We start from the raw sequence: 15,261 nt of genomic DNA on the forward strand, positions 1-15,261 counted from the left end.
GTCTACTGGGCATGGTGTTGTATAATTGTCATTTTACTGCTTGGGAGATGGAGGCAAAAGGATATGGAGTTCAAGAAAATTTCAGCTATGTAGTGAGTTTGTGTCTAGCCTGGTCTACCTGAGACCCTGTCTCAAACAAAACAAAACAGTGGTAGTCATTAGTAATATTAAAAATGACTCAGTTAGCTATGGTGACACATACCTTTAATCCCAGCACTTGGGAGGTGGAGAGGATGATTGCCATGAGCTCGAGGCCACCCTGAGACTACATAGTAAATTCCAGGTTAGCCTGGGCTACAGTGAGACCCTACCTCGAAAAAACAAAAACAAAAGAAAAAAAAACACAAAAAATACAGAGTTTTCTTGAAAAGTCTGGACAACAAACATAGCTGGAAAGATCAAGTTTTATCATTCTGTATATGCTGTTATCCTGCTGCTCCTAATCTATAATAAGGAATGATAAACAAACCAAAGAGGTTCTGTGTAATTTCAAGCATCAGGCAACCAATGAGAAGGGGTCCAGGCACTGCAAAGTTCACACAAGGAAAGCGAGAGTACACACTGTGGATATATTAACTACAATCTGGAGTGATCTTAGCTTTTCTTTTCCTTCTCCTAAGTACATGATAGAGATCCTGGAAGTTTAAGAAATCATTATTACACGTCTTTCAGTTATTCTGAGAGTAAGATACTGGCCTTCAAACAGAATCCACAGGCAACACTGAGGAGTAAGGATAACATATGGTACTGGTGTCTTTGATGATAGTATCAAACTGTCAAACTGGCTCTGTCCTACAGCTGGATGTTGGGTATATAAGAATAAACTGAGCCGGGCGTGGTGGCGCACGCCTTTAATCCCAACACTCGGGAGGCAGAGGTAGGAGGACTGCCGTGAGTTCAAGGCCACCCTGAGATGACAGAGTTAATTCCAGGTCAGCCTGGACCAGAGTGAGACCCTACCTCGAAAAACCAAAAAAAAAGAATAAACTGCCTTGAGGCGGGTGTGGTGACACACACCTTTAATTCTAGCTCTTGGGAGGCAGAAGTAGGAGGATTGGCATGAGTTTGAGGCTACCCTGAGACTACATAGTGAATTCCAGGTCAGCCTGAGCTAGAATGAGATCCTACCTCAAAAAAACAAAAATAAACAAATAAATAAAATAAAATAAAAATAAAAAATAACTGCCTTATTGCTTAAGCAAAAAGTAAAATAAAAACAATACTGACAAAATTTTTGTCATAGGCATTAGCAGAAAAGGGTTGAGGGTAGAAAGGGGCATGAGGTTGGCCTTGGCCCCTCTTTGCTCTCTCAGGCACATCTAGCTAAGAGAAACAGAAGTAGCCATGGGTGGTAAGATTTGCTAACTAGCACTTTTTGAAAACTAAAATAGCTAAGTGAGGTCAGGGGAGGAGATTGAGTAAAGGAAAGATGGAGGGAGGGCCACTCAAAATCTAAGAGGATATAAACAAGTCAATTCACATGGGAACCTACTTTTTTGGACAATGGAACACACCAGGACCCATAGATTGTTACTAGAAAAATTTCAGTGCCAGGGATGGGCTACCTTCCACTGAGGTGTTGGCCAGGGAGGGACCCCCAAAACATTACAGGCCATTGCTGAGGCCCTTGGTTTCCCACCAGGAAGAGATGGCAAGACCCTATTGCTGAAGACTCCACATACTTGGGCTGCAAGGTCACTGAGAAATCCTGTTGGAGCTGAGCTGAAAACATCCTCCATGTAGACCAGCTGATAGAAAGCTGGAACAAGCCACCCTGAATGCAGTTCAATGGAAGAGAGAGAAATCACCAGTGAAGATACCCAACAGTGGACACTGCAAGACTTATATTTGGCCAGCCAGGCCAAATGAGCCAAAGGGTGCAATAGTGTCATGTCTGTTATGAGGGAAACCAACCACCCTCTAATTTGACTGGAGGCCTGCTCCAGGGGAGGGAATATATCCCTGATACTGAAAACCTACAAAAGGGGTAGTCATGAGCCCTAGGGGTGTAACGTCTGCTGGTGTCTGGCTAAATATATGTACTATGCTCATCAAACTGCCCAGTAAGCACTTCTCTTAATGTTCATATCCATATATTAATGCTACTCTCATTTTTGGTTAGAGAACTTTCACTTTTCAGATGGCAGTGACCTTGGGATGTCTCAGAAGGTATCATGGGAAGAAGTGACAGGAGTGCTCAGCACTGCAATATTTCTATCACACCTTCCAAGGCCCAGGGTCTACTGCAGAAGAGGTGGCTGAAAGAATGTAAGAGCCAAAGGAAGGGTAGGGCTCCTTACAACGTGCTCCCCCCACCAAACACAAAATGGCCTGGATATCCATGACCTCACAGTGCCTGACACTACCTACACAAGACCATCATAATAGGAAGAAAAGATCATGACATCAAAATAAAAGAGAGACTGATAGAGAGGAGGAAGGGGATATGATAGAGAGCAGAGTTTCAAAGGGGAAAGTGGGGGGAGGGAGGGAATTACAATGGGATATTGTTTACAATTATGGAAGTTATCAATAAAATACTAGCCTGGAACTACAGAGTGAGTTCCAAGTCAGCCTTGGCCAGAGTGAGATTCTACCTTGAGAAAAAAAGGAGCTAATATTAAAAAACAGTATTTATTAACGGCCCTGTTTTTAGAAGACTGCTGCTGATGTATTTAGGATGAAAGGTTAGAAGCAAAGGATTCATCTAAACAGAGAGATAAGCAAATGTATCAAATCTTAACAAACAGATCTAAGAACAAGATATTTAAAAAGAACCCTGTATAAAAAAGCAACAGGTAGCATCCAGCTAGGTGTTAGGCGATAAGGATGAAAGGCTCTGAGACTGTGGTAGTGCTACTGTAAAGGGAAGGGAGGGAGCTGGCAGGGTGGAGCCTGCCTGTAATCACACCATTATGGAGGTAGAAGCAGGAGGATTAGGAGTTCAAGTCCAGCTTTGGCTATATAAAGAGTTTGGGGCAGACTGAGCTACATGAGATCCTGTTGCAAGCAAGCCAACCAGCCAGCAAACCAACCAACAAACAAACAAATAGTAATAGGACATCAAGAGTAGACCATAAGACCAGTTTGGGAATCACCAACATAGATATTAGTTTAAGTATAAGATACAGATATACATGTATAAAAAAAGATATAAGAGGGAGAGGAATAGGAGAAAAATCAGGAAGTGGTGAACAACTGAAGAGACATCTAACATCTAACACACACACACACACACACACACACCCAGCAGTAATATTACTATAATCTTTTGCAAGTTTATTTTTTGCCCCTCCCATATAAGTTTAAAAATAAGCAAGCAACAAAAAAGTTTCTATTGTCAAGATAGATAAACATAAGCCTAAAAATCTCATGAAAAAAAAAAAAAATCCACCTGCTAGGAAACACCGTCAGACATTCTAAAGGTGACTAGGATAAGATTCTGACTCCTTGTATCATCGATTTTTAACAACTGCAAGCGATATGAATAGTCATTGCCCAATGCCACATCAACAACTAAAAATAAACTAAAAGATTTGCTGTAGCAGCAAAATACTTTATGGAACTTATTTGTAGATAAGATACATGAGAAAGAACAGGATCTTTATGGCCATTTATTTCCTTTTAAAAGCCATGTCCAATAACATTGGGCTGGAATTACTTTACTGCCCTAGTACACATCCTCACTGATGGTTAAAAACCAGCATTGGGATGATGAGGCAACAAGTCATGATTACCTCAGGAGACAGAGAAAAGGCTTTTGATATATTTTAACACCCTTTTATGGTTAAAAATCCCTTGCACTGGGAAGAAGAGGGAAAAAACTTCCTTATCCTGATGAAAGCTTACTAAAAAAACACAAAAAATCCTATAGCAAATATTGTATTTCACAGCAACAGGATGAAAATTTCCTTTGAAACAAGGAAACAGACCTGATGTCCATTTTTTCCCACTTCTAGTCAATATAACACTGGAGATCAGATCGTAGTAGGAAGAGTAGAGAGATAGACAGATACACACACACACAAAAGAAAGAAAGAAAGAAAGAAAGAAAGAAAGAAAGAAAGAAAGAAAGAAAGAAAGAAAGAAAGAAAGAAAGAAGAAGGAAGGAAGGAAGGAAGGGGAGAGAGAGAGAGAGAGAGAGAGAGAGAGAGAGAAAGAAAAAGAGAAAGAGAGAGAAAGAGAGAAAGAAAATAAATTTTAAAAAGTAAAAGCAGCTGCATCTTGAGATCCCAAACTCTCAGATGCAGACCAGGCACACCAATTTTCCTCTTTTTCTTTCTATCCAATAAAACTTTGCCCACTTCCCCCCCCCCCCTCTCTCTCTCTCTCACACACACACACACACACACACAAAACACTAGGAAGAAAAAAAATGTCTACGCATAAAACATGAGAATTAATAAAAATTTAACCCAGTCTCTGGTCTTGATGTCAACATACAAAAATAAACAGCAATCATTTTAAAACAAACAGGGCTGAGAGATGGTTCAGCAGTTAAAGGCACTTGTTTGCAAAGCCGGACAGCCTGGGTTCAATTCCCCAGTACCCAAGTATAGCCAGATGCACAAAGTGGTGTATGTGTCTGCAGTTTGTTTGTAGTGGCTAGGGGATCACGCCTGTAATCCCAGCACTTAGGAAACTGAAGCAGAAGGATCACCATGAGTTCAAGGTTAGCCTGGGCTACAAAGGGGAAACCCCACCTCAATGCCACCCTCCCACCAAAAAAAAAAAAAGGAAATATACAATACTATGGATAAAATTTATATTGGAAGCCAGGTGTGGTGGCATACACCTTTAATCCCAGCACTTGGGAGGCAGAGGTAGGAGCATCACCATGAATTTGTGGTCACCCTGAGAGCACATAGTGAATTCCAGGTCAGCCTGGGCTACAGAGAGACCCTACCTTGAAAAACCAGAGAGTGAGAGAGAAAGAGAAATATAAATTCTCTTCAAACATTTAGTGGATTTGATGAAACTCAAAATCCCAATAATCACATGCCTGTATAATTTATAAACTAACTCTAAATTGAAATGACTAAAAATAGCCAAGCTACTATTTTTGTTGTTGTTTTGATTTGTTTTTGTTTTGCAAGGTAGGTCTCCTTTTAGCCCAAGCTGACCTGGAATTCACTATGTAGCCTCAGGGTGGCCTTGAATTCACAGTGATCCTCCCACCTCTGTCTCCCAGGTGCTAGGATTAAAGGCGTGTATTACCACATGTGGCTAGGGAAGAGAACTCTCTCTCAGTGTGTGTGTGTGTGTGTGTATATGTCTGTCTGTCTGTCTCTCTCTCTATATATATATATGTATATATGTATACATGTATGTATGCATGTATGTACATATATGTGTGTGTGTGTGTGTGTGTGTGTGTGTGTGTGTGTGTGTGTGTATAACTTATTTATTTGAGAGAGAATAAATGAGAATGGGCACACCAGGGCCTCTAGTCACTGTAAACAAACTCCAGATGCATGTACCACCATGTGCATCTGGCTTACATGGGTACTGGTGAACCTGGGTCTGTAGGCTTCATAGGCAAGTGCCTTAACTACTAAGCTATCTCTCCAGCCCCTGATTTGTTTTGTGTTGTTTTGCTTTGCTTTGAGACTGGGTTTCACTATGCCTCAAACTTTCCATCCTCCTGCTTCCTTCTCCCTAGTGCTGGAATTACAAGTGAGCACTACCACATCTAGCCAGAAAAATTCTTGGCTAAGGTATAAAAAGAAGGGCAGGAGAAATGGCTCAGTGGGTAAGAGAGCTTGCTGTGCAAGTATGATGGCCTGGGTTCAGTCCCCAGCACACAGGCACATATACATGACTATGCATGTCTGTAACTCCACAGCTGAAGGAAGCAGAAACAAGAAGATCACGGGTAGGTCCAGAGTTCTGGGCTGGAGAGATGGCTCCCCAGTACCCACGTAAAGCCGGATGCACAAGTGGCACATGTGTCTGGAGTTCATTTGTGGTGGCACGAGGTCCTGACGTGCCCATTCTCTCTCCCTCTGCTTGCAAATAAATAACTAAAATAATAAGAAATGGGGAGCTCTAAGTTCAGTGAGAGACTCTGTCTCAGAATAGTAAGGCAGAAGGGCAGTGGAAGAAGACACCTGACAGCTTCCTCTGGCCTCCACATGTGTGCACATGGTGTGTGTGCAACTGCATACAATAGGTAAACACACCAATTACACACACTACATATATAAACACATTTTACAAAAAGATATGAGCTGGGTGTGGTGGTACACTTAATCCCAGTACTGGGGAGGCAGTGGTGGGAGGATTGCTGAGTTTGAGGCCATGCTGAGACTAGAGTGAGTTCCAGGTCAACCTGGGCTACAGTGAGAACCAATCTTACAAAAAAAAGAAAAAGATATGAAAAGCCCTGATGACAAAGAAAGACTGGGCTGCAGAGATGGCTCAGTGGCTAAGGGTGCTTGTTTGCAAAGCCTTACTGCCTAAGTTCATTTCTCTAGTATCCACGTAAAGCCAGATGCACAAAGTAGGGCAAGCATCTAGAATTCATTTGCAGTAGTAAGAAGCCCTGGCACACCCATTCTCTCCCTCCCTCTCTCTGCTTACAAAAAAAAAAAAAAAAAAAATTAGCTAGGCATAGTGGCACATTCCTTTAATCCTAGCAATCGGGAGGCGGGGGTAGGAGGATCACCTTAAACAAAACAAAACAAAACAAAACAAAACAAAACAAAACAACGAAAGAAAGGAAGGAAGGAAGAAAGGAAAATACTGATAATTTTCCCAAATTCAAATTAAGAACTTCTGTTCAGTTAGGCATGGCAGCACATACCTGTTATCTCAGCACTTGAGAGGCTGAAGTATGAAGATGTCAAGTTCAAAGCCAACCTACAGTGTATGGTGAGTTTGAGGCCAGATTGGGCTACATAATGAGACCCTGTCACAAACAAACAAATAAAAACAACAAAAAGGGCTGGAGAGATGGCTTAGCAGCTAAGACATTTGCCTGAAAAGCCTAAGGACCCATGTTTAACTCTCCAGATCCTACATAAGCCAGATGCACAATGTGACACAAGAACGCAAGGTTACACAGGCTCACTAGGTGGAACACACAAGTCTGGAGTTCCATTTCAATGGCTGGAGGCCCTGGTGTGCCAATTCTCTCATTAAAAAAAAAGAGAGAGAGAGAGAGAGAGAGAAGAGAGAGCTGGGCATGTTGGGCACGCCTTTAATCCCAGCACTTGGGAGGCAGAGGTAGGAGGATTGCTGTGAGTTTGAGGCCACCCTGAGACTGCATAATGAATTCCAGGGCAGCCTGAGCTAGACTGAGACCCTACCTCGGAAAACCAAAAAAATAAAAAATAAAGAGAAAGAAACTTCTGGCCAGGCGTAGTGGTGCACAACTTTAATCTCAGCCCTTAGGAGGCTGAGGTAGGAGGATCACTGTGAGTCTGAGGCCAGCCTGGGGTTACAGAGTGAGTTCCAGGTCAGCTTGGGCTAGAGTGAGATCCTACCTCAAAAAAAAAAAAAAAAAAAACAAAAAAAACCAGCTGACAGAAAGCTGGAAGAAGCCATTCTACATGTAGTTCAATGGGAGAAAGAGATACCACCAGTGAAGATACTCAACAGTGGACACTGCAAGCCTTATAATTGGCCAGCCAGGCCAAATGAGCCAACGGGTGCAATAGTAGCACGTCTGTCATGGTGGAAACCAGCTGCCCTCCAATTGGACTGGCGGCCGTTCCATGGGGGGGGGGGGGGAGGAAATACATTCCTGATACTGAAAACTTAAAACAGGGGTAGTCATGAGCCCTGGGGGTGTAACATCTGCTGATGTCTGGAAAAATGTATATAGTATGCTTATTAAACTGCCCAATAAGCACTTTTCTTAATATTCATACCCTTATATTAAAGTTACTCTCACTTTGGGTACAGAATCTTCTCTTTTCAGATGGTAGTGACCTTGGAATGACTCAGAAGGTATCATAGTGCTGGAAAGAAGTGACTGGAGTACTGAGTAACATCTCAATCACACCTTCCAAGGCTCAGGGTCTAATGCGGAAGAGATGGCAGAAAGAATGTAAGAGCCAAAGGAAAGGTAGGACTCCTTACAACATGCTCCTCCAGACACAAAATGGCCTGGATATCCATGACCTCACAGTGCCTGACACTACCTACACAAGACCATCATAAGAGGAGGAAAAGATCATGACATCAAAATAAAAGAGAGACTGATTGAGATGGGGAGGGGATATGATGGAGAATGAAATTCCAAAGGGAAAAGTGGGGGGGGGGGTATTACCATGGGATATTTTTTATAATCATAGAAAATGTTAATAAAAATTAAGGAAAAACCAAAAACAAACAAAAAACTTTGTTCCTTACAAGAAGAATAAAATCATAAGAATGGGAGAAAAAAGCCAGGCATGGAGGTACATATCTAACCCAGAACTTGGGAGGCTGAAGTAAAAGGATTGCTATAAACTCAAGGTCAGCCTGAAGTACAGATGAATTCCAGGTTAGCATGAGGTACAGTAAGATCCTGCCTCAAAAACAAAATAAAATAAAAACTTTTGCTTCGACATGATGAAAACACATAAGCAGAAAATTATGGCATGGAAATGAACAGTTGTCTCTAAAAACCTCATACTTCCCTCCAAAGGTCATGAACCATAGTTACACATCAACAATCCTATCTACTCAGGAATCTGAGGCAAAAGGAGGACAGCACTGGGAGCAGCATATGCAGTACGATGACATTTCTATCCCCTGGTTAGCTGTCTCCTCTGTTCAACTTGGCACATGTTGCATAAGCCATGTTATGGTCATGACAGCAGAAAAACCCTGAGAACACTACTTATGACCATTTCAATTGTGCCTCTAAGTGTGCTTTGAGTACCTCTCAGCTGACTTCAAATTATGCCACAGATGTACTGGTTACTACACTGTTCCTTAGGAAAGCCACAAAATTTGCTACATCCAAGAGTCTTGTGTTCCAATCATTCTAAAGCATCATTGACAAGCCTACACCTAGGATCTTCACTTCATAACTAACATAAAAAAGTGTGTCACCATTGCCATAAACCAAGAAGTCTGCTCCTGAGGAAATGAACCAGCAGATAGGCCCAGAAATAATCTCTCTGTGCTAGAACTGTTAATAGATCTTAGCAAAAATCAAAACAAATCAACTTTAAAATATTAAACATTAAAATAAAACAGGTTTATGCCAGGAGTACAGCTTAGTGTTAGAGGGCTTGCCAGGCATGGGTTCAATCTCCAGCACTGCAAAATTAAGCAAATGGGGTTTAGAACTAGGTCAGAGGGCTGGGCATGATGGTACACACTTTTGATCCTAACACTTGGGAAGCAGAGGTAGGAAGATCACTGTGAGTTTGAGACTAGCCTGGGCTAGAATGAGATCCTACCTCAAAAAGAAACAAAGCCAGGCATGGTGGTACACGCCTTTAGTCCCAGCACTCAGGAGGCAGAGGTAGCAGGATCAAGGCCACCCTGAGACTACATAGTGAATTCCAGGTCAGCCTGGGCTAGAGTGAGACCCTACCTTGAAAACCCAAAAACTAAAAGTAAAATAATAATAATCCTAGAACTAGGTTAAAGTAAAAAGCCAAGAGAGAAAGGACAAGAAGGTAGTACAGAGGCTAGAGATGCCCTAAGCAGTTAGTTTTTTAGTAGTCTTGACTTGGGAGCGATTACATACCTTATCCATATGGAAGATCAAATCCAATTCACACACATTTTCAAAACACTTATCTAGTGTCTCCACAAAAACCTAAGAAACAAGAAGAAATAGAGAAATAAGAACAGATTGAGCACATGCCTTTAATCCCAGCACTAGGGAGTCGGAGGTAGGAGGGATCGCCATGAGTTTGAGGCCACCTGGAGACTACATAGTGAGTTCCTGCTCAGCCTGGGCTAGACTGAGACCCTATCTGGGGTGGGTGGGGGGATTCTTGTAGCCAGGCGTTTAAGTCTGCAGTATTCTCAGTACAAGGTACAGAGATTCTATTCTCAATTACTGCCTCCCTGTTGACAGCAGGAATGCATATATCTGCTAGATAGTAACGGTGGCAGCTCACACAGCAGCAGCTCACATGGCAGCATTATAGCTTCAGCTCCAGCAGGGACCAGGACAGATGAACCTAGCTATCATGACTCATCACGGTAGATGCAATGAAGGAAAATGAACCAGAAGGGCTGGGGAGATAGGTCAGTCAGTAAAATGCTTGCTTGGCAAGCATGAGGACCTGAGTCTAATCCAGAACTCGTGTAGACAGGCAGGAGTGGTGGTACAAGCCTATAATCCACATGCCGGGGAAGTGAAGACAGATGGATCCTTGGAGCTTACTATCCAGCCATTTTAGTTTAACTGGTGAGCTCTAGGTCAATGACAGACACTACCTCAAAAAGAAGTACATAGAGGCTGAAAAAGATATCTCAGTGGTTAAGGCACTTGCCTGCAATGCCTAACAATCTGGGTTCGATTTCCCAGTACTCACACACAGCCAGATGTACAGGATGGTGTGTGCATCTGGAGTTTGTTTGCAGTGGCTACAGGTCCTGGTGCACCCATTTTCATCATCCCTACCTTCTTCCCTCTCTCCCTCTCCTTGCAAATAAATAAATAATTTTTTTTAAGAGGGCTGGAGAGATGGCTTAGCAGTCAATTCACTTGCCTATAAACCTTAAAACCCAGGTATAATTCTCCAGTACCCACAAGCCAGATGCACAAGGTGGTGCATGCCTCTGGAGTTCATTTGCAGTCACCCATTCTCTCACTCTCTATCTGCTTCTTTTTCTCTCTCTTAAATAAATAAGTAAATATAAATTTAAAAAGAGGTAGGGCTGGAGGAATGGCTTAGCAGTTAAGACATCTGCCTGCAAAGCCAAAGGATCCAGGTTCGATTCCCCAGGACCCATGCTAGCCAGATGCACAAGGGGGCACACGCGTCTGGAGTTTGTTTGCAGTGGCTGGAGGCTCTGGCACACCCATATTTTCTCTCCCCTTTCTCTATCAAATAAATAAGTAAATAAAAATATTTTTTTTTAAAAAAAAGAGGTAGATGGTACCTAAGCAGAATGACATGTGAGGCTGTCCTTTAGCCTCCTGCACCTGCACATACACAAATACATACAAACATACATGAAAACAAAAAAGAAAATGCTTTGGAAGTCAAGAAAAATGGGAGAAAATTAAATATGAGATAAACTGAATTTTATTTAATTACTTTTTGTTTTTTGAGGTAGGGTCTCACTCTGGCCCAGGCTGACCTGGAATTCACTATGTAGTCTCAGGGTGGCCTTGAACTCATGGCGATCCTCCTACCTCTGCCTTCCGAGTGCTGGGCTTAAAGGTATGAGCCACCACGCCCAGCTAAACTGAATTTTATAAACAAGAACCAAACTGTCAAGTTTAAGAAATTAATGTATACTAATAGTAAAGATGAAGATGGTTGTAGCTCAGCTGGTGAAGAAAGTTGGCTCAGTGGGTAAAGGTGCTTCCTTGCAAAGGCCTGCTAGCTCAGGTTGGGGGTTCAATTTCCTAGCACCCATATAAAGCCAGATTCACAAAATGACAGGTTTCTGGAGTTCATTTGCTGTGGCAAGAGGCCTTGGCAAGCCCATTCTCTCTCTCTATCTCTCAAGTAAATAAATAAAAATATCTTTTTAAAAAAGAAAATAAGCCAGGTGTGGTGGCACATGCCTTTAATCCCAACACTCGGGAGGCAGAAGTAGGAGGATCACCAAGAGTTCAAGACCACCCTGAGAATACAGAGTGAATTCCAGGTCAGCCTGGGCTAGAGTGAGACCCTACCTCAAAAAACCAAAAAAACAATGATTGTAATGGGGAAGTAATATGATAGAGAATGGAATTTCAAATGGGAAAGTGTGGGGGTGGGGAGGGAGGGAATTACCATGGGATATATTTTATAATCATGGAAAATGTTAATAAAAATTAAAACAAAATAAAAAAAGAAAAAAGATAAATTTAAAAACAAAAAAGAAAAGAAAGTAAGAGCCAGGCATGGTGTAATCCCAGCACTTGGGAAGCAGAGGTAGGAGGATCACCATGAAGTTTGAAGCCACACAGAGACTACATAGTGAATTCCAGGTCCAGGTCAGCCTGAACTAGAGTGAAACATTACCTCAAAAAACAAAACAAGGGCTGGAGAGATGGCTTAGCGGTTAAGCGCTTGCCTGTGATGCCTAAGGACCCCGGTTCGAGGCGCGGTTCTCCAGGTCCCACATTAGCCAGATGCACAAGGGGGCGCACGCGTCTGGAGTTCGTTTGCAGAGGCTGGAAACCCTGGCGCGCCCATTCTCTCTCTCCCTCTATCTGTCTTTCTCTCTGTGTCTATCGCTCTCAAATAAATAAATAAATAAAAATTTTAAAAAAATAGAAAATGAGATTTTTTCCCCCCTAACTATCTTATTAGTAATAATGGTGTTAGCACTGTAATAAGGTTAAACTTGCTTCCATTGAACTTAAAACATAGAAGGACAATTAATTTTAATTTATAAATTCTATTTTCCAAACATAAGGTGTAAGAAGATAACATCTCATGTAGTCAGCCCTCTGTGTTCATAGGTTCTGTATCAGCAGATTCAACCAACTGTGGATGGAAAATGTTAGAAAAGAAGGCTGTGGAAATGGCTCAGTGGATAAGGAGGGGTTGGGTAGATAGCTCAGTGGATAGAGTGCTTGTTGCTCAAGCCAGAATACATGAGCTTGCAGCCCCAGATAGCACATTAAAAAAAAGGTGGAAGCTGTGACAAGATTCTGTGATCCCAGCATGCTAACTGTGAAATGACAGGTGGAGTCAGGAGAATTTTCTGGCAGCTTGTGGTGAGCAGAGTAAGAATCAGAAGAAAATAATGATACCTCAAATGAGGTGGAAGGGCATGGAATGACATCCCAAAATTACCCACTGACCTCCACATGAGCTCTGGTGCACACTCACCCACACATTCCCTCTCCCCCTCCCCCAGGTAGTTTTTCACTGTAGCTCAGGCTGACCTGGAATTCACTACATAGTATCAGGGTAGCCTCAAACTAGTGGCAATCCTCCTACCTCTGCTTCCCGAGTGTTGGGATTAAAGGCATGTGCCACCACACCTGGCTTTCACCCACACATATTATACAAATACAGATAAATTTTAAAAAAGAAAAAGGGAAGCCAGGCATTTAATCCCAGTACTTGGGAAGCAGAAGTAGGAGGATCGTTGTGAGATCAAGGTCAGCCTAGGCTACAGAGTAAGTTCCAGATAAGTCTGGGCCAAAGTGAGACCCTACTTCAAAGTGCAAAAATAAATAAATAAATAAAATTAAAATAAGAATCAGAGGTAGGAGAATCAGGAAGTTTGCGAGCAGTAACAGCATCAAAATGGGACCTTGTGTCAAAAAAAATAAAAATAAAAAAGGTAGGCAAGGAAAAGCACCAACACATATATCATAAACACACACATACACACAAAATAATCTTGTTTGGGTTTTCACTGTAACTAGGAAGGACATTTTAATGTTTTCTCAATAGGAAAAAGAGTATATTTATTTTCTCTTCTTTCAAATTTTCAGCTGAGTATTAAGTCTTCTTCATAAGATCATGCACATTTTTGGGTGTATGTGTGGTGTGAGTGTGTACAGATGCACATGCCCTATGCACACACCTGAGGAGGCCATCAGGTATCCATCCTCCTCTACTGACCTTCTGCCATATTTCCTTGAGACTGGGTCCCTCGTTGAATATGGAGCTTACAGTATTTCTTCAGCTAGAGTGACTGACCAACAAGCGCCAGCAATCATCCTGTCTCCATCTTTTTCAAAAAGTGCTGAGATTACAGGAATTTGTGGCCATGCCTGACTTTTTGACATGGGTGCTGGGGATTGAGCTCAGGTCTGTATGCCCATACAACAAGTGCGCTTACCCACTGAGCTATCTACAGCAGCAAACTCCCTTTTTTTTTTTCTTTTGGTGTGTGTGTGTGATGTGTGTGGGGTGTATACCTATAATGTATGCACATATGTGTACAGAGGGACACACCACATATGCTTACGTGCAGAGGCCAGAGGAGAACAGTGGATGCTTTCCTCTATTGCCTATCTGCATGTTTCCTTGCGGAAACCCAGAGCTGCTCTTCCAGCCAGACTGGCTGACAAGGGATTCTCTGGTCTCTGTTACCAAAAGGTTGGGGTTACAACCATATATGGCTATGCCTGGCTTTTTATGTGGATACTGGAGAATAGAACTCAGGGTGAATGAATCCTTCACATAATAGCAAGTGCTCTTTACTGAGCCATCTTTCCAGCCCCTCATACATATTTTCTAACATTTATGTACAGACATCCTGTGGAACCTTTTCTAACTGAGAATGAGCTGCTTTTAGTATTACATTTTCTAATTCATCACTGCTACAGGATAGCTGCTAATTTATGAAACTTGAATAGTTCACCTTACTGAACTCTATTAATGGTACTCAGATTTGGGTCCATTCAGAGGAATGCAGTCCATCATGGGGCAGGGAAGGCATGGTCACTGGAGTGGCTTGTCCATGGTGCCAGCCAGGAAGTGGAGAAAGGGGGATGCCAGTGCTCAGCTGGCTTTCTCCTTGGTGCTATGCACATTCAAGGGAGGGTGAAGGTGGGGTCTTCCTCCTCAAAGGTATGTCCAAAGGTGTTCTTTTCTTTATTTTTCTTTTCTTTTCTCTTTCCTTTCCTTTCTTCCCTCCCTCCCTTTCTTTCTCTCATCCCTCAGCTCCTCCCTTCTCCCTACCTCCTCAAGATCTCATCTCAGGTTCCAGGCTAGTCTCAAACTCAGAGTAATCCTCCTACCTCAGCCTCTCCAGTGCTGGGATCAAAGGCATGTGCCACCACGCCTGGCTAGATGTTTCTCAATCCAATCAAGTTGACAATCACCACAGTTAGTCATGTATTTTTCCTAAGTTTTTAGTTTGAGAACCAAAAATTAGAGCTAGGGCTGGAGATATTACTCAGTGGTTAAGACACTTGCCTGCAAAGCCTAACAACCAGGTTTCAATTCCCCAGTGGCCATTTATAGCCAGATGCACAAAGTGGCACATATATCTGGAGACTGTTTGCAATGGCTGGAGGTCCTGATATGTCCATTCTATCTGTTCTCTATTTCCTTCTGCTTACAAACAAATAAATAAATATTAAAATAAAAAAAGAATCAGAGCTAGTGCTATCTTAGGGAAGAAGTCTACAGGCACTCATGAAAACAACAGTATCTCTTACATTCTCCTCAATTTTAA

The 15,261-nt window shown here is 42.2% G+C and overlaps 1 protein-coding gene across 1 annotated transcript in view; it reads right to left on the reverse strand.

Annotated features, from left to right (window-relative positions):
- The window catches only part of LOC123459353 (AP-3 complex subunit sigma-2), a 60,178-nt gene that overhangs the window by 30,534 nt on the left and 14,383 nt on the right, over positions 1 to 15,261 (reverse strand). Inside the window, exon 4 of the mRNA XM_045145515.1 lies at positions 9,692 to 9,763. Within this exon, the coding sequence (XP_045001450.1) occupies positions 9,692 to 9,763 (72 nt within the window). The remainder of the gene's footprint in view (positions 1 to 9,691; positions 9,764 to 15,261) is intronic.

Source organism: Jaculus jaculus, chromosome 3, assembly GCF_020740685.1.
Source record: "Jaculus jaculus isolate mJacJac1 chromosome 3, mJacJac1.mat.Y.cur, whole genome shotgun sequence".
Lineage (NCBI taxonomy): Eukaryota > Metazoa > Chordata > Mammalia > Rodentia > Dipodidae > Jaculus > Jaculus jaculus.